Source organism: Eulemur rufifrons, chromosome 15 (genome assembly GCF_041146395.1).
Source record: "Eulemur rufifrons isolate Redbay chromosome 15, OSU_ERuf_1, whole genome shotgun sequence".
Lineage (NCBI taxonomy): Eukaryota > Metazoa > Chordata > Mammalia > Primates > Lemuridae > Eulemur > Eulemur rufifrons.
In genome coordinates, this window is record NC_090997.1 from 92,291,839 (window position 1) to 92,316,988 (window position 25,150).

At 35.9% G+C, this 25,150-nt stretch overlaps 1 protein-coding gene across 6 annotated transcripts in view; it reads left to right on the forward strand.

Moving 5' to 3' along the window:
- ADGB (androglobin) overlaps positions 1 to 25,150 on the forward strand; it is a 131,352-nt gene that overhangs the window by 82,682 nt on the left and 23,520 nt on the right. For all 6 annotated transcript variants that reach the window (XM_069488834.1, XM_069488829.1, XM_069488833.1 and 3 more), the window contains 10 exons: positions 505 to 619; positions 2,647 to 2,814; positions 6,378 to 6,513; positions 7,154 to 7,291; positions 9,262 to 9,355; positions 13,390 to 13,524; positions 14,007 to 14,160; positions 18,856 to 19,043; positions 20,405 to 20,589; positions 22,075 to 22,274. In XM_069488834.1, the coding sequence (XP_069344935.1) occupies positions 505 to 619; positions 2,647 to 2,814; positions 6,378 to 6,513; positions 7,154 to 7,291; positions 9,262 to 9,355; positions 13,390 to 13,524; positions 14,007 to 14,160; positions 18,856 to 19,043; positions 20,405 to 20,589; positions 22,075 to 22,274 (1,513 nt within the window). The remainder of the gene's footprint in view (positions 1 to 504; positions 620 to 2,646; positions 2,815 to 6,377; positions 6,514 to 7,153; positions 7,292 to 9,261; positions 9,356 to 13,389; positions 13,525 to 14,006; positions 14,161 to 18,855; positions 19,044 to 20,404; positions 20,590 to 22,074; positions 22,275 to 25,150) is intronic.

The following is a 25,150-nucleotide window of genomic DNA, read 5'->3' on the forward strand; positions in this document are numbered from 1 at the left end:
GACCTAACCCATCCACTTGGATGTTCTGAACATTCTCTAAGTGTTTATAACTAAGGGAATGCGAATGTCCCTGTTCTCAGTGATCCTTCTTGCTGGTGAGGGAGACACAATTAACATACATGAAATGATGCGTTTGTGAGGAAAAGGCTATGAAATCTACAAAGTCCTATGCCCACATGAGTTATTTTTGTTGTTAGGGAGAAATCAAGACCAATCTGTCACGATGTGACTGCAGTGTGTAGGAGATACCTCCACCACGTGCTGGAGAGCAGTTTGGCATTTAGTCCACTTTTGTCCTACATAATTAGTAAAATAGAAATCTCATAATCTCTTAGAGTTCTTTTGGAGTAAAAATTCAGCGGTGTTCATCCCATCTGAGTTATAGAAATTCAACTCTTCACTAACCTGTGACTTAGTTTGAATTCCAAACCGTCATAAGGCAACTAACAGAGGCAAAGGCCACTGCACCCTTGGTGGGTCCTCACCAGTGTCCCTTCTCTTCAGGAGGCACATGCTGCTCTTCACTGCGTACTCCCCCGTGGGGCATTCCATACACATCTGCAGCATGGTGAGCTTCGCCATCGGGGATGAAGATGTCGTGCTGCCCAACTTTGAGCCGGTAAATATTTTAGCAACTGCAATTCTTGTGTGCTTTATTTTCAAAGATTGTGTACTAAATGCTCTTTTTATTTTTTTTTTTCAACTTGCTCATTTTTTTAACCTTTTAAAACTATTAAGTATATTCTGCAAGAAATTCCCAACTGCAACATGTATAATGAACAGTCTAAATCCTGTAGAGATATAAACAAAATAGGTTTTTTTTTCTCTAATAATTTGTTCTCATCTCTACTCTGTTGGATCCCCTTTGACATCTGTTAACATCTTTGGTCCTTTGGGGTATAAAGGATCATTACAGTCCTTTTTCATACAGTTTATAATTTTGATCTCTTTTATTCCTTTCATCCTTTCCTTGGCCCGAGGAATTTAGAACATGTGTCTCTGGGATTTGAGGGTAAGGGGCTGCCCATGGAAGGTTCTGTCATTTTCCTTCATCTCTTTTCTCTCTTTCTGGTCTCTCTGGTTTCTCTTGCTCCTCTGCTCTGACCAGCCTGGAAGAAGAGGTGAGATAAATGGGACCAGCGTCTCCTCTGAAGTCTTCTCTTGGTTTTAGATGTCCTCTCTCTGAGCATGTGCATTTGGGGGAAGATTCATATATGGCTTTCCCACTGCATAATTCCTGACAGTTCCTCAGCTCCAACACCTCCCCACCAAAAACAAATGAACAAACAAACCAACTCCAAGTGGCACAACCTTGTATTGGTGGGATTCTCTAACCCAGATAGCAAATCTTGCAGCAAGAAGATGGCTGGAGACCAGCTCCCCTACCCTGCAGTTTCATGGCCCAGACATGCCCTGCTCGCACATTCTTGCCTGTGTAGGCAGTGGCTGCAAGAGTCCCCATGGCTCCCTCCTCTACTTGCTGTGCTGTCTCTCGCCAGGTCTCTTTCCTCCTGGTTAGTAGGCACAGGAGGAAGATCAGCCAGTAGACCTTATAAGCAAATGTCCCTTAGTTCCTTAACTATGTTTATCCTGCTCATTTCAAATTCTCATCTTTTTAAAAATAGTTCTGCTGTACCTGGTATGCATTATCCAGTTTGTTGCCTTCTTTTAGGTGGTTTAACTCCCCAGGTGTTCACTTGTTTTGGTCTGTAAGCTCCTATTTCCCTGGAGTCGTCACTCCTCTAACTTGTAAAGCTTCCTGGGGCTCCAGCCCAAGCCCCGCTGCTCTTTGATGCTAATAAAGAAGCAAAGGGGGGAAGACTGGCCCTGAAGCAGAGGGCCTCACGCTCCTGACAGCCAGAATTGCCCCATCCCAGTGCTGCCAGGGACCAGAGAACTTTGCTGGTCATGGTTCCACTCTAGGGAGAAAAATCCTTGAGACGCGGAGTTCCCTAGGCTCTGGGGAGGTAATGGAGAACGATGTGTTCTAGTGGCCAGTCAGTTGCATCTGTCTCCATCAGTGTCTCAGCCTGGCAGGGCGTCTGCGCCACCCAGACACACTTGCTGGACCATTCCTCAGAGTTTCTGCACTGCGCTGCCCTCTGGGAAAAAAGGTTTGCGTCCAATTTTCACCCTCCTCATGTGGCCTCCAAGCGCCGGCTGCTCCAGGCAACTCCACCACTGTCCACCTGGCACCAACTGATAGTCTTCAAACACCTCAGACTTTCCTCAGATTTTTAAAAGATTAGTTGAACCACCCCCTTCTTGCTTTTATTGTTTCCTCAGAGTCGACAACAGGAGGCAGCCAGCAGCCCATACACTAGATTCTTTCGGGCTCTCCCTCTGAAATCTCTTCTGTTATCAGTCCTCAAACCCCACCCAGTTTTTGTCCGGCTAATCCTAGACAGCCCCAATATGAGGCGGTCATTCCATGTGTTCCCATCCAGGTGGGAGTTGTGTTCCTTGTTTTTAACCTCCGAGACCACAGCACCTAGAAGAATGCCTTGATTTGTAAGTTCTCTGTAAATAGCTATCGAATCAGCTATATAGCAAAGGTTTAATATTTTAACAGAAATTAAAGTATTATAAACTTAATGACACGTCAATAAATGCAAGTGAGGATGCTGCTATGCTCTGTCTTCGCAGGAGAGCTACCGCTTCACAGAGCAGTCCCTGTTGATTTTGAAAGCTGTTGGAAATGTGATTGCTAACTTCAAAGATAAGGGTAAACTTGCTGCGGCCCTGAAGTATCTGCAAACGGCTCACTATCCTCTCCCGCTCCACAATAAAGAACTAACTGCGCAGCACTTCAGGGTAAGCTCGGTCTGGATATGACGTTCACAGGAGGGAATTTGCTGTTGATGCAATATACCTCCCACTAGGTGATCTCCCAAATCAGAGCCTGAGAAAATATTCTGGATGGAGACAATTTATATGGGAAGTGATTTCAGAAAGTGCAAATGAGGGAGTGGGAAGAATGAAAGGCGAAAGAGAAAGAAATTGGTGAAAGGATGTGATCATTACTGCTGCGGGCTGCTGGGGCGTGAAGGGCTGGGGGTCCTGATGAACTGTGTAAAACATCCCTGAGAGGGTCCCACTATAGGCTGGCAAGAGAGCAGCACTTATCCAACAACTCTTTTCCCCACTGGTGGACAGTTGCCCTCAGGGGCTTTAACTTCCTCACACTTGTAACGTGGGCTTCTGCTGTGGTTGGGGAGCTTTCTGGCTTTACACACAGCCTTGAGGGCGGAAGCAAGGAGGCTTCCTGGGAGCTCCCTGAGGAGGGAGATCGGATATGTATGGACCTGTGCCCAACAGCTGTACTGAAACCAGGTAGCCACGGTTCTGGCTTTTTTTAATCCTCACACTATTGACATTTGGGGTCAGATAATTCTTGTTATGGGGCTTCCCTGTGCCTTGCAGCATGTTTAATGGCACCTCTGGTCTCCACCCTCTAGACAACTGAAAATGACTTCAGATGTTGCCAGATGTCCCCTGGAGGCGGGTAGCATTGCCAGATTTAGCAAATAAAAATATAAAACACCCAGTTAAATTTTAATTTCATGAAAACAAACAGTATGTGTAATATTTAGGGCATATATGTATACTAAAAAGTTACTTATACTAAAAGTTCATTTTATCTGTTATTCAAATTTGACTGGATGTTGGGGGTTGTTGGGGAAATATAATTAAAAACAAAATCTCCCAACATAGAAAACCCCTTCACAAATGCAGAGAAAGAAAGCAATTTTAGTGTTGAGTGAGCCAGAAGGTGATGTGTATAACAAGCAATCCACTAAGAGATTGTAAAGACAGAAAAATCTCACCCTTTTATATAGCAAGCAGATATAGCCCATTTCATACAGGCTATCAAGATAAACAATAACTAGTCCTCAAGTGAAAGGATTCAATAATACCATTTGCCACACATAGTTATTCCTGAATTCACTTGGGGTTAGGGGTGACCATCATGTTAGGAAATTAATTAGCTTTATACAAGAGAAAAAAACTTCTAACACCTTTTGAAAAGGTTTAGTTTTGCAACTGACAACAAGGAGCCTGCTAACATTAGGCTTGTACTCTCCCAAAGAAACTGGGAGATAGGAATGCTATCTATCTTGATTAACATTTCAAAAAGATGGTTCTCGGGTCCTTGAGAAAAACTGTCCTGACTTGTTAAACTGTCTATGTCTAGAGACTTATTTAGTTCTTAAAAAGATTTAGGTACATTTCAATGAGAGAGAGAGAGAAAGAAAGAGAATGAACTTACAAATTACAGGTTTTCTAAGACAAAGGTGTGGGAGGAGAAATATCTTCCCTTATTTTCTATAGGAAGGATTAAGTTTCTTATTTTTAATTTGTATCTACCCTTACAGTTTTATGTACTTTATCACACAACCCTGCCTGAGGGGCAAATCAACTCCCATTTGAGAACCCCTTACCTAGGGCATGAGTAATACATAAGAAATATTTGCCTTAATCTGACCCCACCCTTAGTAAGTAAACTCTGACATCCATTCTTCAAGTTGGTAGCTGGTCACATGCTCTAAAATTAAATGAATAAATAACTAAAGCACCCTATGACAAAAAAGTTGTAGTCTCCAAAGCTACTGCTGGCCTTGAGGCCATGGTTGGTATTCAATATCTCTGTCCTCTACCATCCATTCTAGATTTCCCTCTTTTGCAGACAGTGTTTCTAGTTTCTGGAGTTCTGGTAGGTGACCCAGATCTGCAATCCTGATCGGTGCAAGACCTTGGTTTGCCTTATTCTTGTCAGGCCTTGGTTGTTGCAATTATTCATTTACTATGGAAACATCAAGAAGTGTCCCAGCAGGTTTCAGACAACATTCTTAATGCCCCCATTATGTAGCAGAAACCCTAGTACCACATGACAATCAGCATGAATTCTTCTCTTACCCTATTGTGCTAATTCCTTTTTTCCTGCTTGGCAACCAGGATGAGGAACATAAAGCAACCAGGCATATGTCATAGCTTAGGTTTACTGTAAATCACACTGGATTCCCTTGTGGAAGCCTCCCTTGCCTCCCTCCCCCAGGAAATAGGTTCTCCAATCCAACAAACCCCTTGTTGTAGGGAAAGAGCACAGATTCTGCAAATGAGGCTTGGCAAGTGACGGGGAGCAAAGCCAATCCTACTTTTAGCTTTCAAATCTCAGGCCTGTATGTTTTAGCTATGCAGATAAAGCACCACCTATTGGTCTTCGGTTCAATATATACACACTACAGGGTGTCATCTCCAGGCCAGCTTCTCAACTGAGCCTTTCATATGCCATTCCACTCTACCAGGAATTTTATCAATTCTGTGTATGGTATATGGTAGGACCAGCGGGTTCCAGACTATTCTCAATGGTTAAATCTTCACTGTATAATGTGGCTCATGGTCCAAGGATATATTAGGCTGGATCCCATGTTTGTAAATCAGGTTTTCTATAATTTCTTGAATAACGATGCTGGTAGAAGCACTGAGGATGGAGAAAGCAAACTTGTACCTGATGAAGGTATCAATTCTATAGTAGGGACTCACTGGCCCACCTTGTTAGAAGTCACTGAAATCACCTTGCCACTAAGTGACTGACTGGACCCCTCAGAGGATGGTACTATATGGAAAGATCAGAGTCAGTTTCTGCTGCTGACAGGTTAGATGACTGAGCCTTGGTGAGAGACAGCCCCAAGCCACTGGGCCCATATGTAGTCACCATTCCTGTTTCCAAGAGTCCTCTGTGCATGGGCCTTTTGCGGCTAGCCTTGATTTAATATGTAAGGGGTCTTTGTGTGTGCATCACTTCTGCAAAAGGGAGCTATTTTGTTAATAAAACATATTCATTTTATACTTTGATAATGGCACAGCTATGTGACATATGGTAAAAAAAAAAGCTTTGGCTAAATAAATCTAAAAGAGCTTTTTCAATATGGAGTAAGTACTAAGTGATAAGAAAGTGATAAAAACTCTAAGCAACATATTTTCATTTTTTGTAACACATGAAATAACAGTGTGTCTTGCCTTGGATGGCATCTTAAAAATCAACGAAATATGATATTAACTTGCTTAAGCACAAGGATCATACTTTTTATCTTACGCTGTATCTCCTCAGCCAGTTTAATGCTATATTTTGATTGAGTGTATATTATAAACATTATTACAGTGATTTAATTTTATTAAATTAGAAATAGTCAAATAATAATTTTGGTTTTTTCCTGGGCAAGTGAAACTTCAAAGAGTCTTCTGTTAGATTGTGTATATATCTGCAAAATGTTTTTTTTATTTGTAGAGTATCTAAAGATTTTTAGAGCTTCTCTGACCGGGTAATAGTATTTTCTTGGTTTAAAAGATATATAAATGTATTTTATGTATTTCAGGTTTTTCATATTTCTTTATGGCGCTTAATGAAAAAAGTTCAATCAACAAAACCTCTTCCAAACTTCAAATTTGCATTCCGTGCTATGGTTTTGGACCTGGAGTTACTTGATTCCTCCTTGGAGGAGGTTTCTTTAGGTACTGATTAATTTTAGATATCTAATCAAGGAATTCCTGGCCTTATGTAAGATAAATAACTTGAGAAAAGTGCACCAGAAGTGTTTGTGGTGTAGGTAGGACAGGTCTGCGTGGGCAGTCGTGGAGTTCTAGCTCTGCTCTGGGAAGCTCAGGGGTGCAGGGATCTGAGAAGTATGCCCTGCTCCCATCCCTGCCATCCATACTTCCAGGGGAGCCCCAGATTTCCCTGTTTTATCTGTTCCTAACCTTAAAAAAGGTGAAAGTCCCTAATCTATAAGATATGATTTGAGGAATGCTGGGAAGATCCTCCAACCCAAGTAACTACTCGCCTCCCCTTCCCATGCTCTGTTCTCACCATTTTAACATTTCCTTTCATTTTTTAGAGAAACCTCTGGCTATTGTCAGAGAGGAATCAACAGTAGTAATTCACTAAGGTGTCACTATTTCATGTGTTTCCCTCCTCTAGAATGTTCACCTTCAAAAAAAAAAAGGACCACCTGTAATGGGCAATGTTAAATATGACGATAAATCTCCCATTGTGGCATTTCATATACCAGAGGGCTTTAGTAGTTAAAGGCACTGAAACTTGGGGAAGGAATTAAATATGACTTTCAGCTCAAAGTTTTTTTTCTCTTTCCAGCGGAATGGGTAGACATTAAATATTGTATGCCAACAAGTGATAAAGAGTATTCTCCTGAGGAGGTAGCAGCAGCAATTAAAATTCAAGCCATGTGGAGAGGGACTTACGTTAGATTACTTATGAGAGCCAGACTACCAGGTATAATTTTCCAAACATTTATAAAATGAACTTGTGTATGTAAGAATGAATATTTGTTTATGTATGTTAATGGAAAGTATTTTAGCGTCACCCTACTTTATGGCCCAGCTAATTAATTTTTATCCTACAAATATTGAAATTGCTTGAGATCAAGAAGCATGTCAACACACTCACTCTCTTGTCCCCAGCACAGTGTTTGGCACATAGTAAGCACACAATACAGACTTGCTGGAGGAGTGAATGAATGGATAAATGAATGCGTGAATGATTCCAATTATGAGTTCTTTTAAACACGGAACTAGGATTTTTCTGTATACATCCCCAGTGCCTAGCACTGTGTTGCATTAATCAGCTTCAGCTAACTCATAGGTATTTTTACATTTCTAGATCATTTTTCAAAGAAATGGGTGAATAAATAAATGAATTAGTGAATGATAAAGAAGCCTCTATGTATGTCTGTGGTGACATACATAGGAGGCATAAAATGCATTTGAAGTGTATTCTTAGATTTATTAACTCAAATACATTTATGCATATGAAATAAAATATTTTTGAGAAGCAGTCTATGTCTATCTTATCAGCTTAAAATAAAACATGGCAGATGCAAAATTATATTCAATCATTTTCATTCTGTGATTTTTGTGGACATTTTGATAGAAAAAATCTGACCTTCAATAGAATTCTTCCCATATATTGAAACATTTCCTTGTAAAAATACGTCTATTTGAAACATTTAATGACAATAGTCAAAATGTTTAAGCAGTAAAAACTTCAGATATACAAAGGTAAAAAGTAAGACCATATTGCATAGTTTAGTGATAGTAAAATGTTAGTCTGATTTTTATGTTTCTTTTTCGGTTAGAAAAAAATATATGCATTCATCAAACTAAATGTATGGTGCCTTAATCCATTTTGTGCACCTATTATGGAATACCACAGACTGGATAATTTATAAAGAACAGAGATTTGTTTCTCACAATTCTGGAGGCTGGGAAGTACAAGGTCAAGGCGAGGGAGCCTCATGCTGTGGTGGAAGGTGGAAGGGCAAGAGAGTATGTACATGAGCACAGGAGGGAGAGACAGAGAGAGAGAGAGAGAGAGAGAGAGGTGGGGGAAGGGGACCAGAACTCATCCCTTCATTGGGAACCCACTTCCTCCATAACTAACTCACTCCCTAATCATCTCCAAGGTCCCACCTCTCAACACTGAAGCATTGGGGATTAAGTTCCCAACGTGTGAACTGTCAACATAAGTGGTTGACATGGTTTCACATTCAAGCCATAGCAGATGCGTGTGTGTACAGTAATGTTATAGATTCTGGCCTTATGGAAATCAGTAAAACAAATAAGGTTTCTGCTCTGATGAATCTTATATCTAGTGGTGGTAAGCATACAATAGATAAGAAAATATATTAAGATATCAATTTTAGATACTGGTATGCACATGAAGAAATTAAGATAGGATAATTAGAAAAAGAATGCCAGTTTCCCATATGGTAAATTACAGGCACTTAATATGCATTCACATTTTCTTGTTAAATCAACTACTTTTAAGCCATTTGCAGATAATGCAGTGGATTGAGCTCTACCTAGATTCTATTAGCCATTGTTCTTTAGAAAAACTGGATGGATTTACTTTTCTGAGAAATGATCTTTCATAAAAAATTTTTGGTGTAACAGAGATCTCTATATGTAAATTCTTTGATGACTATCTTAAATTAGATCAAAGAACAATTTATGATTTTTAAACTAAAGATGAAGGGAAACAGCATAATATGGTGAGCAGAGCTCTTGAATCGAAGTTTATGGCTCTGTATTTTAAATATGATTTTTCTGCTAATAAAGCTCATGACTTTGGATACTGTCTTATTTGCGAGTTTCACCTCCACTTATAAAAATGCAGGCTGTGGACAAGATGATCTTTTAGGCAACTTATAGCTTTAATATTGTTACTTTTATTATTATTTTTAGACACAAAAGAAAATATCAGTGTTGCAGATACTCTTCAAAAAGTTTGGGCTATATTGGAACCGAATTTAGAACAGTATTCACTTTCACTCTTAAGGTAAAGCAGTAAAATGATATTTCTTATTGCAGTAAATTGGTGTCCTTCAAAGTTCAGTTTGAATACTAACATATTTACTGAGTTTTCCCAATCACTGAAGCTAGAAAAATGCCATTGCTTTTGAACTTCCTCGGTATTTTATCTGAAACATTTCTATGGAACTTGCTACTTTCATTTATGTTTCAGTCGCATATACCTAAAATTCTAAGCACACATCTAAAAAATTCTGAAAAGCGGAACAGTTTCCCAATCTTATGGTGCTGAGAAGACAAAAATTAGAGTTTAGGACCTTGTAGAAGAAGGCATCCCAGTAAACAATTAAAGTAGTTGGGTGAAATTCCTAGAGGACAACAGTCCCTAAACGGGGGCAAATCAGCAGTAGGTTAAGCCTTAGAAAAGCTGCATTCTAGCCATAATCTGAACAAAACTAAGAGAAAATTACACACACACACACACACACACACACACATATATATAAACGATTGAAATATATTATTTTGAAAGAAGCAGACCCTCTGGTGATCTAGATGTTGTTGGAGGTGACAGAAGAAAACTTCTAAAAAATTTCTATGATGAAAATGCCCAAGAAAATAAAAAATAAAGGAAGAGAAAATAGATTAAAAGTTTGAGAATTTAATTAATAAAACACAGTCAAATGCAAATTACATAAATGAACATTTTTATAACTGAAATTAAGAACTAATTCATGGGTTTAATAAAAGATGAGGCAGGATAGAAGAAGAGATTAGTGAACTGGGAAATAGGTCAATAAAAAGTATCCCAGCTGAAGCATAAGAGAAAATGAGTAAAAAATAAGGAAATAGCATGAGGGACACATGGGACATGCTTGGAAAGTCAAGCATGTATATAATTAGCATCCCAGAATATAAAAGATAGTAGCTGAGAACTTTCCAAAACTGATAAAAGGCATCAACTCATATTTTCATATTTTCAAGAGACTCTGTAAACCCCCTGCAGGAAAGATTTAAAACAAACAAACAAACAAACAAACAAAAACAACCCACCACCACCAACAAGAAAACACCACACCTCAACTCATTGGTGTCAAACTGCTGCTGCAAATTGAAGACTAAAAGAAAAGCCTTACAAGCAGCCACAGAAATAAGAAATACTGTCTTCAAAGGACAATCACACTAATTAGCTATATGTAGGAGTAAATTAACGACAGTAGTAATGCAAAACCCAGTCGGGTTTTAAAAAGTTCTAAGGTTCTGGCAATATTACAAATAAGAGTAATAATTAAATTATTACTGTTTAAAATAATCATTTAAGTAATACTCTAGTAGGAAAGGGTTGCATGATGTACTCTCTAGTGTTATGCAGTATGGCTTATCTAGTGAATTTAAGAATAAGATTAATCTTACTTCTATATTTTTCAGAGAATAGAAAAAGAAGAAACATTTTCCAACTCATAACCTTGACACAAAAAATCAAGGGCAATGTAAGAAATGAAACTGCAAACAAATCATCCTCCTGAACATAGATGCAAAAATTATGTAATAAAATATTAGCAAATCAAAATTGGATTTGTCTAAAAAGGGTAGTACCTCATAATTAAGTAGGTCTTCCCATCCCCACTCATGCAATGGTGGTTTAATATTAGAAAATTAGTCACTGTAATTTAGCGCATTAATAATAAAAAGGGACAAAAGATTTAGTCATATAGATGGGTTCAGAAAAAGCATTTGATATAATTTAAAATACCTTCAAAATTAAAAAATATCTTTTGGCAAACAAGGACTAAAAAAGACCCTCCTTAATATATGAAGGAATCAAATATAAAAACAAAAACGAAAACTAATGCAAACACAATTAGTAGTGAAATTTTTGAAAGCTTTTGTCTGAATTTGGGAATGAGAAAAAGATGCCTACCCATCTATTCAAGGCAATCCTGAAATTCCAAGAAGGGCAAAAATATAATAAAGTAAAATAAAAGTCACTAGAATTTAAAAGGATAAAATAATACCTCCACTGTTAACAGATGATTTGATTGTGTGTATAGAAAATATTAAAAAATCTACATGAAAGCTGTTAGAATTAAGACAAAGTGCTGCTGCTTTCAAGGGTAATATAATTGAATTTCTATTTCTAATCAAGAGACAAATAGAAAGTTATATATAAAATATGTAAAAATTTAAAATAGCCTAAAATTAATGAAAAAAAATGATGAACCAAATATCAAAATTGTAACTAAAGATAAAATCCAGCTTTACACTTGCCCAACCCCAAGAATGAATGCCTTGCTCACATCACCCTAATCCTGGCCCACAGGCGCTGTTACTGCCTGATAACTCCAACTTGATTAACTTTTGCTCTAGAATGCCTGTTTTCTAAAAGGAGTACCCTTTTGCCTAAAATTCTAATTGTATGGATGTACACAGAGAGCACAAACCTTTTCCAACTTGCTTCTGCATTTGGAATCATGGTAGGGCCTACCATAGGATGACCTCTGGCTCAAATTCTATACCTAATTTTCATGAAGGTGATTTGCTATTAATAGAAAATGAGCTCCCCTATTAAGGAGTCAGATTAGACTAAATTAAAAGTAATTCTTAATTCAGTCTGAATCTTCCAGCTCTGTCGGGGATGTCTCTCTGGGTCATTCAATATATTCCACGTAGTACAGCAGGATTGTGATGGGCCTCTATTTATTAGGATTTCCTGAGGTATGTCAAAAAGTGTAGAATGTATGAGGGCAACAGTGACAATCTGGGAAGACTCTAAATCCCACCCTTATTTTAGAATGGTGGCAGGTCCCATTACATACAGTTCCCTCTGTGAACTGCTTAATTCCTGTGTTGGCACAGCCATTTGTAGATGTGTAGATTTGGCCAGCTCCAATACAGCAGTTCTCTGCACTAACAGACACATTGTAGTTCCTAGCTAGGGTGACCATGTATTTATTGATCATCCAAACTGGGACACTTTGACAAGGAAAGATGGAGAACTATTCATAGCTATACCAGGACTACAAACCACTACTATCCTGGGCAAACCGGGATACATGGTCGCCCTATTCTTGGTTCCTGTCATCATTTTCAAAGGCCTTTTAGATCCCTTCCAAGTATTACCCTGTTAATTTCCTCCTACTGACAAAGACCAATGATCAAATGGAGCATGTGAATTCTATCCTCCATAAGGACCTGGATGGCTTGGCTTCCCACTTACAATCAGTGAAACCATCTGCCTCCTGGAAGACAAGAACACCTCCAGCTCTGTCTAGACCTCTAGCAGGGAATGGTTCTCTATGGCCATAATGGCTTCCATCCCAGCTAATGCCTTTATTGTATAAAGGACCCCATAGTCCTGGTGTTACTAAGTCTAGATCTAGTTTATGGCTGAATGGGAGGGATAAAACATGGAAGATCCATCACACCATCATTTCCATCATGTTCTGGAGTATGCCACAGCCTTCCAGGGGGCAAACATGGTGAAATATCAGCCCATAATTGTTTTAACCATAGCATGCTCCACTCCCTCATTCACCAGAAATCTTGCAGAAGGAAAACTGTAGCCCTCTCCCCTTGTTCATGCCCTCAGTTTTGTTAAATCTATTTTTCCAAACCTGTTTCTAACTTTAAACTCCATTCTCATCTCTACTCTATACCTCAGTTCGAGATCATTCAGTGACTCTCACCCAGTTTTATTGCTGGTTTGCCTGCTTCTAGTTTTCTTATCTTTATAGTTTGAACTTTGGTTCTGATTTCCCACCTATAAACTTTGATAACTCCCCTGATCATGAATTACATTCTCCTTTAACTAAGAGCTTCAGGTAACCTTGAGCATCTTTGAGAGACATCTGTTATGGTTGACCTAGAATGGGTTCCCCTGCTTTGGCACCATGTACCATGGACCACACGACGCCCCCCCCCCAACGTTGATCAAGGACTCAATCCAGCAAACAGTGTCCTGTAATACTCTATATTATCTTTTGCCTATTTCTTTTTTGTAAATGGAGTTTATTTTAAAAGTGGCTATTGCCATTGATACTTAATATATTTTGACACTTCTAGACTAATGTTTAAAAGCAAGTGCAAGTCTATGGAATCTTATCCATGCTATCAAGATGAAGAAACTAAGATTGCTTTTGCTGACTATACTGTGACCTATCAAGATCAGCCACCAAATACTTGGTTTATAGTATTCAGGTATAGTCTATATACTGGCAATATTCATATCTGTAGAGTTTTATTTATGATAGTAATAAAAGTCTTGGCTTCTAGGTTGCTTTCATGACTTAGTTAAAATTCTTCCAAAGTTGCTATACTTGAATGAGATATTATAGAAATTTTTATTTATGTTTCTTTCATCAAAATATGAAGAATGTTAATTATATGCATGAAAAAATAATATAATACATTAATATGCTTTTATTATAGAAAAATATTTTATTTCTAAGCAACAGCATATTTGGTAAAAGTCACAAATTACTTATGAAATGGAACTTATTAGTGGAGTTCTCATTTACATGAAAATAGCATATTAATAATAATTTTTAAAAGAAAATAATATGTATACCTTATACTTATTTGGAATTTTAGACTTCTTTTTAATTTCTCGGCATTAAGCCTAATTTCAGACTTTCTTTAAGATCCATGTCAAGGGAAAGTTCATGCTTTTGTAATTACAGAGAAACATTTTTGGTTCCTCAAGATATGATTTTGCTTCCCAAAGTATATACTACACTTCCAGTCTGTATGCTACATGTTGTTAATAATGACACAATGGAACAAGTGCCAAAGGTGTTCCAAAAGCTGGTGCCTTATCTTTATACCAAGAATAAGGTAGGTATAAAGTTTGTTCTCCCCGTATAATAGAATGGCAGTTTGTAGAGGGGCCAGGAGAAGGTAGGGCGGAGGTGTTTTCAATCTACTTAACAAGAAAAGGGCCCTGGTCTTTCCATATAGAAGTCCCGTTTATTTGACAACATGAGATACTTAATGTGAATGCTAGAGCATTCATTACCTCTCTGCTTCTTTTTCTCCCCTCCTCCCCAAAGAAATTATGACAAAAAGAAACCATTAGAAGTTCTAATTATTGAAATCATAAAATCATATCAATCCTTAAAACATAAATGGATCTAAAGAGCTCATTTAGTCCTAGGTCTAAGCCAAATGACTGTCTCTTTTTCCCCACTGGGTTTTTATTCTGCTCTGTATTTCAGAAAATTGAGATTACACAGCCACTCACCCCCTCACACCCCCATAGATTTTTCTAGGGCTACATAAATTCCTTCAGGGGCCAGAAGCACTTGGCATGTTACTCCTGTGGAATGATAGACCCTGATCGCTGACCTTCACTCAAACCACGTTGCCTCTCTGTTTATTTAAATCCCACACTCATGTTTTAGGGATTCATGACAAAGGATGGTGTGTGCCTGGACTGGAAACCAAGAGATCTGTTTTAGCTCTGATCCTCTATTCTCCAGCTATATAGCTTTGAACTTCATTTTTCTCTTTGAGTTGTGGCTGTATTTGACTTCTGAGGCTCATTGCAACCTTCGATTCTATACATTATTTTGAATGAATTAAGACATACTTATTTAATGGATACTGGTTTTGTAGGAATGAAAGATAAGTTAAAAACATGTTAACTCCATAAAAAAAAACCTAAAACACTTTTGAGCTGTTTTAGAGATTTTATGAAACTTTTTAAAAATGAAAGCGATTACATTCTTGATGAAATTGTTTAATCTAATTGATACATATACATATGTATGTATATATGTATATATATACACACACATTAGTAGTTTCAAAATTTTATTTTCACTGAGTTTTTACTGATTTTTTTAATAATTTTTAAAACGTATATGTTTTATTAAACTCTTAGCATTTTTTTCTATTGTTTTTCATGAGGTAAATTTTCTTGATATTGCAGTCAGATTTTACTAAACTTGAAGATATTATCAAATTGTAACAGGCTCAAATTATTTTTACTTTCTATTAAATTTGGCAAGTTTCACATTTACGTTTTATGAGAAAATCTGATAAACATTAATATTTTTGTGTGTAGTTATTTATGTTTGGAATTATACACTTAAACATAATTTTAAATACTCATTTGATTAAAGTCAATGTATTGATGTTTTTATTTATATTTATTATAATTATGTTATTTTTATTTATACTTACTTTCCTTAATTGTTTTTGAAAGGGTATTCATATTTCACTTAAAAACAGAGCAATTTGCTAATACAAATCAATTTCTGCACATCAAACATATATTTCCATGTTTATTTGACTCATATAATTTCCTTTTACACTATACTTATTCTTCTCTATGTACTAATAAATTATATTTTATTGAAAATTGAAGTTTTGTGAAATTTATCTTTTTACAGCAGAAAACCTTGGGTTAAACCAGACACTATAGGAGAGAACTAGTTCTTCAACAACAAACTTGTCTTCACATCAGTGTATTATTTTTTGAATGTTTTTCTCAGTTTGACCTAGATTTCTTTTTGAATAGAAATAATTTATTTAACTGTGATTAGAAATAAAAAGTCCCAAAGATCAAGCTCAAAAAGATGATTTCAATTAAAGGGAGACTATCAAGGCCATAGATGTCATCAAAATCGAGAAATGAGGTTTACTTCACTAGATAAAGTATATTAATATTAGTAATGGATACTTAATTTTGAAAAGGACCTTTAAATAGCATTTGGTTGACTCAAATAAGAACCTGGGCCGGGCGCGGTGGCTCACGCCTGTAATCCTAGCACTCTGGGAGGCCGAGGTGGGCGGATCGTTTGAGCTCAGGAGTTCGAGACCAGCCTGAGCAAGAGCGAGACCCCATCTCTACTAAAAATAGAAAGAAATTATATGGACAGCTAAAAATATATATAGAAAAAATTAGCCGGGCATGGTGGTGCATGCCTGTAGTCCCAGCTACTTGGGAGGCTGAGACAGGAGGATCGCTTGAGCTTAGGAGTTTGAGGTTGCTGTGAGCTAGGCTGACGCCACGGCACTCACTCTAGCCTGGGCAACAGAGTGAGACTCTGTCTCAAAAAAAAAAAAAAAAAAAAGAACCTGATTGTTATTTACATCTAGCATACTTTGTTTGGCTGGGTTGGGTTTGTTTTTTATTTTAGTAACTCCGGTAAAGAGTTACTTCTTTAGACTAAGCTTGAATTTTTTCTTTTGGATAGTTTTAAATGATGCATTTTGAGTTAATATGCAGAACATTCCATCTCTACTTAACTATTATTTTTAAATTGTAAATTACATCACACCAAACACACTTATTTCCTCTCTCATGTCTTTTCTATTCTACCCTTTCACTCTAGATAGCTCTGTTTAGAGAAAAAAAATGGAGAGATTGGGGAGGAGGATATAAAATTGTGTGACTAGCAGAATAGCTTCAGTGGTCCCTTTAAAGTGTGGTGCAGTTTTCCTCTCTTCCTGATTCTTGATCTTTGAACATTTCTCCAAATTTTCAACATCGTTGCTAAAATGTGGTTGCCAGAACTGAACGCTGCCTCTGAAGGGAATTCTGACACACCTAAATGTAAAAAGGATCATTACTCCATTGTTTTGTATCTTATGATTGCATTAGTGTTTGGCCACCTGCAAGGCATGTTGACATTGTGGTCTCAAGAGACAACTGAACGTCTTTGGCTGGGTAGGTAGTGCCTAACTGGTAACCTTAGATGGGAATTTTGTGTCTAACTCATCAAGAGGCATTCTGGCCCATATGAAATTCACCAGAGGCCTTGACGTATGCCTTGCTGAAATCCATAACACCATGCCTGCAATATTTACCTGATTTTGTGTCTTCTAATCTTATTTTGAAAAGTGAAGTTTTTGTTCCCAATAAACTCAGGTTGGCTTTTAAGAATCTGTTTTGTTCTTTTGCGTTCTCTCATGAGACATCCTTTTTATGATCTGCTGTAGAACCTTGATAAGGACCACTATTAAATTTACTAGTGTGTGGTTGCAGAGTACATATTCTTCTTCAATTTGAAAAATCAAAATTGTTCATTCTGTTTTTCTCATAATTCCTTAAAGACCGCAAAATGTCTTTGTAATTCAGAATACTCATCTATGAGATCTCTCAGTACTCAGTACTCTATGTATAACTCTTTTACTCTGAGAGTCTTGAATCCATTTATAATAGCCAGGTTCTATCTTAAAATCCTATCACTGGTTTAGCTATAGATTTTCACTTACTGATATCTATCCCACTATTTTATAACTTTTTTTCTCTTAAAATTATTCTCTGAGTCTGGACAAACACAAAGTAGGAGTCCTGTAATTTTGTTTTGCTTCTTTAATGCATTAGTACCATAAGCTCAAAAAATAAAAAAAAGCAACAAATCTGTGCATTACACTTTGCAAGTAAAAATGCTTTAGCATATATGATTTATCTTCCTTTTTTACTCACTCCAAACATAATATCAAAAGGTCCTTCTTGGTGTTGCCAATTCTCATTTCATTATGAGTTAATATTCCTAGATGTCTATTTATTTTTTTTTATTTATTCTGGCTTGTATGTATCTAATCTTTGTTTCTGGAAATCTAAATATGTCAGAGAACTTCCTCTTCAACAGAGAACAATTGGAAGACAAATCTACCTTTTTATTCTTTAGTAGGGGCGTCTGAAATTATAAACTCAGAATGACTTTGAGGCTTTGCATCTTATTATGATATCATGCTCTTGGTTCATGGACTTACTGCCCAGATATCCAGTTGTGTTGAACCAAGCTGCTCCTTACCATAAACTAGGCACTTTCCCAGGTTCTTTAGCTGCTGCTTTTCTCCACCCTAAGGAGCTCATTTCCAACCGTACATCTGGGTTCTGAGGAATCAAATCAGCTGTTAATTCAGGCTTTTCTCACTTCAGTATTTTAGAAAGATGAATCTGAGAGACAGGAAAATCAAATCAGAAGCTATTGGACCACTTTAGGATGATGCAATGATAAAAATTTGCCTTTGGAAGCATTAGAAGAATTAGGAAAAAAACAGTAATCATCTACTACAGTTAAGCACTTTAAATATAGTTAAGGAACTACACAAAGAAAAATGTTTTTTTTTTTTTTTTTTTTTTTTTTTTTTTTTTTTTTTTTTTTTTTTTTTTTTACTGGAAGGACTTTTATGAATGGAAGGATGTAGATATAAATATGGAAATGCTACTGCAATGGCAGTTAGGTGACTGATGAGTGTAGTGGAGATAAACATCAGTAGTCCCAACAGTCTTCGTAAGGGCAGGTGCTTGGCCAAATAGTCCAATAACGGATGGAAGATTTGATTCAACTAATTTCACAAAGAAAAATGTTAATCATTTGCCTGACAACACGTAAGATGGCACTTTCGAAGAGGAATTTCAAAACATAATGCTAGGGATTTTACTGTTTATTGAGAAATCTTGGGATCTGTACGTGTATCAGGATAATAAAACATTTAGTACTGTGATATATTGTACATTTAAGAGGCTAGTAACAATATTACTCATTTCTGCATAATTTCTCTTTCTTATAGAAGGGATACACATTTGTGGCTGAAGTATTTACGGGTGACACGTATGTATCAGCTTCACGATGGAAACTGCGCCTCATTGGCTCGTACACTCCACTCCCATGCCTCTCTCGGGACTCTCCATACAATACCTTCACTATAAGGGAAATCAGAGATCACTACATACCCAATGATAAGAAAATTTTATTCAGGTACAAGTATATGGCCGAAGGGAAAATGCATTCTTTTTAAAATGTTGATAGTTTAGGATAAAAATCAATTCTGCAATAAAATCCTGAGTCAGTTTTTAATTTGAATTTCTATGCTCTTTTGGAAACCATCAATTTAGAGTAATGTGATTATATGGGCATTATATAGGATCAAGCCTAGAAGGTTGCATATAATGATAATGATATTTTCTTTGTCATCCTATTTGACTTTAAATATTCTTTGAGACTTTAAATATTCTTTGTGACTTTAAACATTCTTTAGCAGAAATAAGATAGTATTGCAATTCCCAATCCTCATTAAAAAAATCTGTTTTCTTCCTTCAATGTTTTCTTGGTCTTCTTTGACATGATGGGCTGTTAGGCAGACAGAATTAAAAAATACTGTTGAGCTGTGCAACTATTCACAAATTCCACTTCAGACAGAAACACAGTGTACCATTGTCAAAAGCTGATAACAGACTTGTGTACTCAACCCCCATAAACTCTTGCCAACCAGCCTCATGCAGCAGTGGCTCCAGTCAGGCGGGGGAGGTTAGAACTAAATCATGAGCACAGCAGCCATCGGTTTAGCCCTTATGGCTTACTAGCTAGTGTTCTAATTGTGCTGGTCAATGTGGGAAGATTTCTAATTGTGCTGGTCAGTCTAGGAGGATTATTTTGTGGAAATTTATTTTATTCTTTGGTATTTTAAATACATTCATTTAAAAAATAAAAATATAAAAGATGAACAAAAATGTATTAAAAATAAAAGGATTTGTTCTGTAAAATTTGGATTCAGTCAAAAGGCCACACTTAAGGACATAGAAGGCCACAGGTTCCCCACTCCTGGGTCGGTGCATATTTCCAATGTTTTTTGCAAGAGGTTTCCAACCTGTTGGTAAAAGATGAGGATGGAGGGTATGGGTACTACTTTAATTTTTCTGTATTTTGTGAATCAAGGAAAACACTATTATCAGTGAAGCTTCCAAGGGCACTGCTTCTGCCAGTTGTGCTCTTTATGTAATGGAAAGAAAGGGTTAGTGTAACAGTAGTTCGCAGATCTGTTACAGGGTGTAGTGACTTTTAAGTCTATTATCGGTGAATGCTTATTATGTCTAAACAAAAAGGTACATTTTTAAATTTGGGATTTGATGATAATAAAAGTCCTATACTCCTTTTGTTTTACTGTACAATGTTAGGATCTTTTGCCAACATCTATAATAACTAATAGTTCCAGGATGTTAGCAGACTTTACAAGGTGGTCTCACTTTTAGGTTTATCATGTCTGATAATTATACCGTTTCCTTTACTGACTTGAGGGAGAGACTAATATACTTGATGATAAAGTTAATTTTTTTTGACAGGTATTCAGCTAAAGTGGCAGTACCACAACCCGTTACGATACAGGTACGCACATCCAAACCAGATGCTTTCATCAAGCTGCAGGTGCTAGAAAATGAAGAAATTATGGTGAGCTCCATTGGAAAAGGCCAAGCTATAATCCCAGCATTCAACTTCTTGAGAAGTGATAAAACTCTGAGCTCCCAATGTAAGTGTGCCTTTTTGAACTGCATATTTGCTTTCCTAAATAGACATTTATGTTTGCATGACATGACAAAAATGAAGACAAGATAGCAAGTAACCACTTAAATATGTAAAACTCGATATTATAGTAAAATATCAAAATGCCGCTATTGCATTTGCATGTCACATTTGGCTCTGAAAATTAATAGATTGGTTATATGTGTACTTTAAAGACTTTTCACCTTGGAGAAAAATGTACTTATTACATGAGCTTTCTTAATAAGAAGTAGAATTTTTATTATTTTGAAATAATTTTTTACTTTTATTTCATTCCCAATTCATGATTTTTAGAAAATATTCTGCATATTAAAGTTAACAGAAACTTTAAAGTTATTATTTTCAATGTAATATTCTTAGGGAGTTATTTAATAAATAAAATAAATTTTTCTGAAATAACCGTTAACAATGATACTCTGAGATGTATTGTTTATTCAGTTACTTTAGTAATTTGATTCTGACTGTAAAAAATCAAACATGACCAATGCATAAAATTTGGAAAAATAAATAATTGTAAACAAGAAAATAAGAAATTCTCTATAATCATGCTACCCAGAAAAAAATATTGCTAATATTTTAGCTTTTTTGACAAAACACACTGTAAATATTTTAGCTTTTATGCCTCCATTCTCCATTTTTGCATTTACATTTTAAACAAAATCAGTATCTTACCTATTTTTCCAGTTGATACTTCTTCTTAAAACCATAACGTTTTTCATTTTTTTGTGGCATCGGTTGGGACCTCCAAGCCAATGATAAATAAAAGTGACCACAATCTTGAGATGTATATTGTCCAAGTGAATGAACACACTTGCTTTATACATTTTATCCAATTTTATCATTTTTTATGGTGGGAGAATCAGTATAATGCTCGTTATTTTGTTATGGCTGGAATTGAAATTTCCTTGTGTTATTCACTTAGGTTCTCTCAATACATGTTTGACGAATTAATTAATGATATCCAACATATTTCTCTTTTGATTCATACCAAGGGTACTTATATTATCTGTTAATTACAAAATAATAAAAATATAAATTAAAAATTAAAGTGAAAGTCTTTTAAAGTGTGACGACATACACAATGGTATTAAACATTAAGAAAGTCAGAGTCAGTGATGTTATTAATAGCTTAGTGTCATTTGAGTGGTACAAAATAAAGGAGAAACTGTTGAATTGTTATATATTCTTTTAGCAATCAATAGTTGTTCAGAATATGCACTGCTCTGTGCAGGCAACATACTATTATGGCAGATTTCTCTATGACCGGGATGTTTCCAAGGAGCCAGTCGTGTTGGGTTTTATCTCATTAAAACAAAAAGAATTGACCTATTCCTTTGAGTGTTTTATAAAGAGATCTAACCAATGTAGTTAATAAAAATTATATATATATACATATATATATATATATATATAAAACGTGTTTTAAATTAAACTTAAAATTTCTCCTATTCAGCTAGCAAACAAGTTCTTTTATTTCACACTGCATCCAAGAAAGAACAAGAAGTATATGTTAAGAAGAAATCTGCCCTGGGAAGTCAGAAATCCTATAAGGGTAAACCTGGAAATATAATACAAGACACTGGTCTGCCTCTTTTGGAGGAGGAAACTACCAGTACACCCACCACAGAAGAAATTCCTAGTGTGCCACAGCAGGTATATTTACATTAAACAGAAGTATTCAATTGGACTGCTCCTAAATATCTAATGTAACATAAAACAATCCACTTCCTAAAAGTTGTCAATATGTAATATACAAGGTCACCAGTGTATAACCAAAATTGAAGAATAAAACATCCTTGACTGTTTCTCTGTGCCAAGATCTTTAAATTCATGGCAAATATCATCTGTACACTAACTCAATAATGTAGATGTAATTATCTAACTTTACAGTTGAGTTATGAGTCTATATAACTTTGAAGGTCACATAGTATTAATAATAAAGGTCACATATGAAAGATCACATATTAATAACAACTAATCTGTATGTGGTTAAAACTACAGGAAAAAAAGGACAATGCATATATTTTAAAGCAGCAGGAAAAAAAAAAAAAAAGACCTGGGCATTGGAAACCAAAAACAAACAAAGTAAAAGGAAATTAAAAGAAAATAAAGTGCCAGAATTAAATCCTAATATGATAGTAATTACAATAAATTCAAACAGATTAATCGATTAAAAGACTAAAATTTTAAAGATATATAAAGTAGTCAAAAATGACACTTTTAAACAAAATGCCAAAGAAAGATTAAAAATACAAAGAAAAATATACCTGGCAAATATGAAATGAGACCTGTGATGATAGTTTTAACACATCAAGACATATAATTTATAAAGGATAGTATATAAAAATAAAAGGAAGATAAATCAAGTAGATATGAGCATAACTAACATATAGGCACCTAACTACCCAAACACAATAAATAAAAAGAAAAAACCTATTAGAACTATGGAGGAAAAAAAAAGGAAAGTCAACAATTATCAATTGAATATTTTAACACGGTGGTCCCCTATCCCAGGGCCACAAAGCAGTACCGGTCTGTGGCCTGTTAGGAACCCGGCGGCACAGCAGGAGGTGAGCAGAGGCAAGCCAGTGAAGCTTCATCTGTATTTATAGTCACTCTCCATGGCTGGCATCACCACCTGAGCTCCGCCTCTTGTCAGATCAGCGGTGGCATCAGCTTCTCACAGGCGTGCGAACCCTACTGTAAACTGAGCATGTCAGAGATCTAGACTGCACGCTCCTTATGAGAATCTAACGCCGGATGATCTGAGGTGGAGCTGAGACAGTGATGCTAGCACTGGGGAGTGGCTGCAAATACAGATTATCTCTGCTAATGCAGAGAAGTTTGAGGTTTGACCGCACAGAGAACATAATAAATCAATTGCTTGCAGAGTCATATCAAAACCCTGTCAGTGAGTGGCAAGTGACAATGTAATAATAATAGAAATAAAATACACAATAAATGTAATGCGCTTGAATCATCCCAAAACCAACCAGCCCTCTCGTTCCCACCCCACTGCAATGCCCCGTGGAAAAGTTGTCTCCCATGAAACTGGTCCCTGGTGCCAAAAGGGCTGGGGACCACTGTTTTAACACATTCCTTTCAGAAACTAGAAAGATCAAGCTGAAAAACAAAATAAATATGATTGTGAGGATTTGAAAAATCTAAGTATAAACTTAATAGCTTAGGCATCTATATAAAGCACTTTACCTAGTAAATGAAGAACATACTTTTTCTTGGCACAGACAGAATATTTTTTTAAAACTATCCTGTAATAGGCAATAAATGGAAGCTTCAATAAAATCCATACTATCTATATCATATAGATATGTTATCTGGACACAATGCAATAAACTAGAATAATTAACAGATAGTTTCAAATCCCATAAATGTGAAAACTGAAAGTATGCTAAATAATCCTTTAGCTAAAAAGAATATCAAAAAAGAAATTATGAAATACATAAGATTCAATAAAAGTTAAAAAACTATAAATCAAAATTTGTAAGCAACATCTAAAATAACATTTAGTGGAATGCTAATTTTAGATTAATTCTTTAGGAAGCATGAGTAATCAAAAACAAATGAGATAAGCTATTGTAATAAAATTTAGGAAAAAAACAAAATAGTAACTCAAAGATAAAAGAAAACAGATTTTAATAGAAAACAGACATCAATGAAATGGGGAACAAAAAATAAATCAGATTAATAAATTCTAAGCTACTTCTTTTAAAGATTAATGAAGTAGACATACTTCTAGTAAGACCAATCAAGAAAAAGAAAGAGAAAAATATATAAATTAACAAAATACAGACCAAAAAATAGGGTGGAGGTGAAATTACAGACAATAGGTTTAAAAAAAATTAAGTGTTATAAACAACTCTGTGCCAACAAATTCAAAAGCTATGGGGGACCAAGCATGGGCTTCCCTTGGGGAAAGAGGATCTGGGATCCAATTGATGCAGTTTTATGTCTTGTCCCTATGTGAACATTTTTAAATTATTATTTAAATAGATAATATAGGCATGTAGATTAAAAGGAAACCTCAAAAGATACAAAAAGATTTGTCTCATTTTTAATTAAAAAGATATTGTATCGGCACCAAAAAAAACCAAAAAACCTATGGGGGAGGGGGAACACGTAAGTTCCCGGGGGCAGAGGAGAGAAGGAATGGCAAAGCTGATTCACAAGAAAATAGAAAATCTAAATAAAACAAGAAAGAATAATAAAATTGAAATGATAATCCAAAGTCTTCATTTTCCAAAAATCCATAGGCGCAGCTCTAACAGACTTTCAAGGAGTAAATTGTTCTAGAAAACAAAAGAATTATACAAATTTTCAAAGGCTTTTTAAGAGATTAATATAATCCTGATTCCAAAAACAGATAAAAGTAACACAAAAAAAGTGAATAAAATTCATTTATAAACATGAATGAAAAATTGCAAAGAACATAATAGGTAACAATTCTACCAGTGCAGAAAGTGATCAGGTAGCATTCATCTCAGGAATTCAAAAGTGTTTTGCTGTTAAAA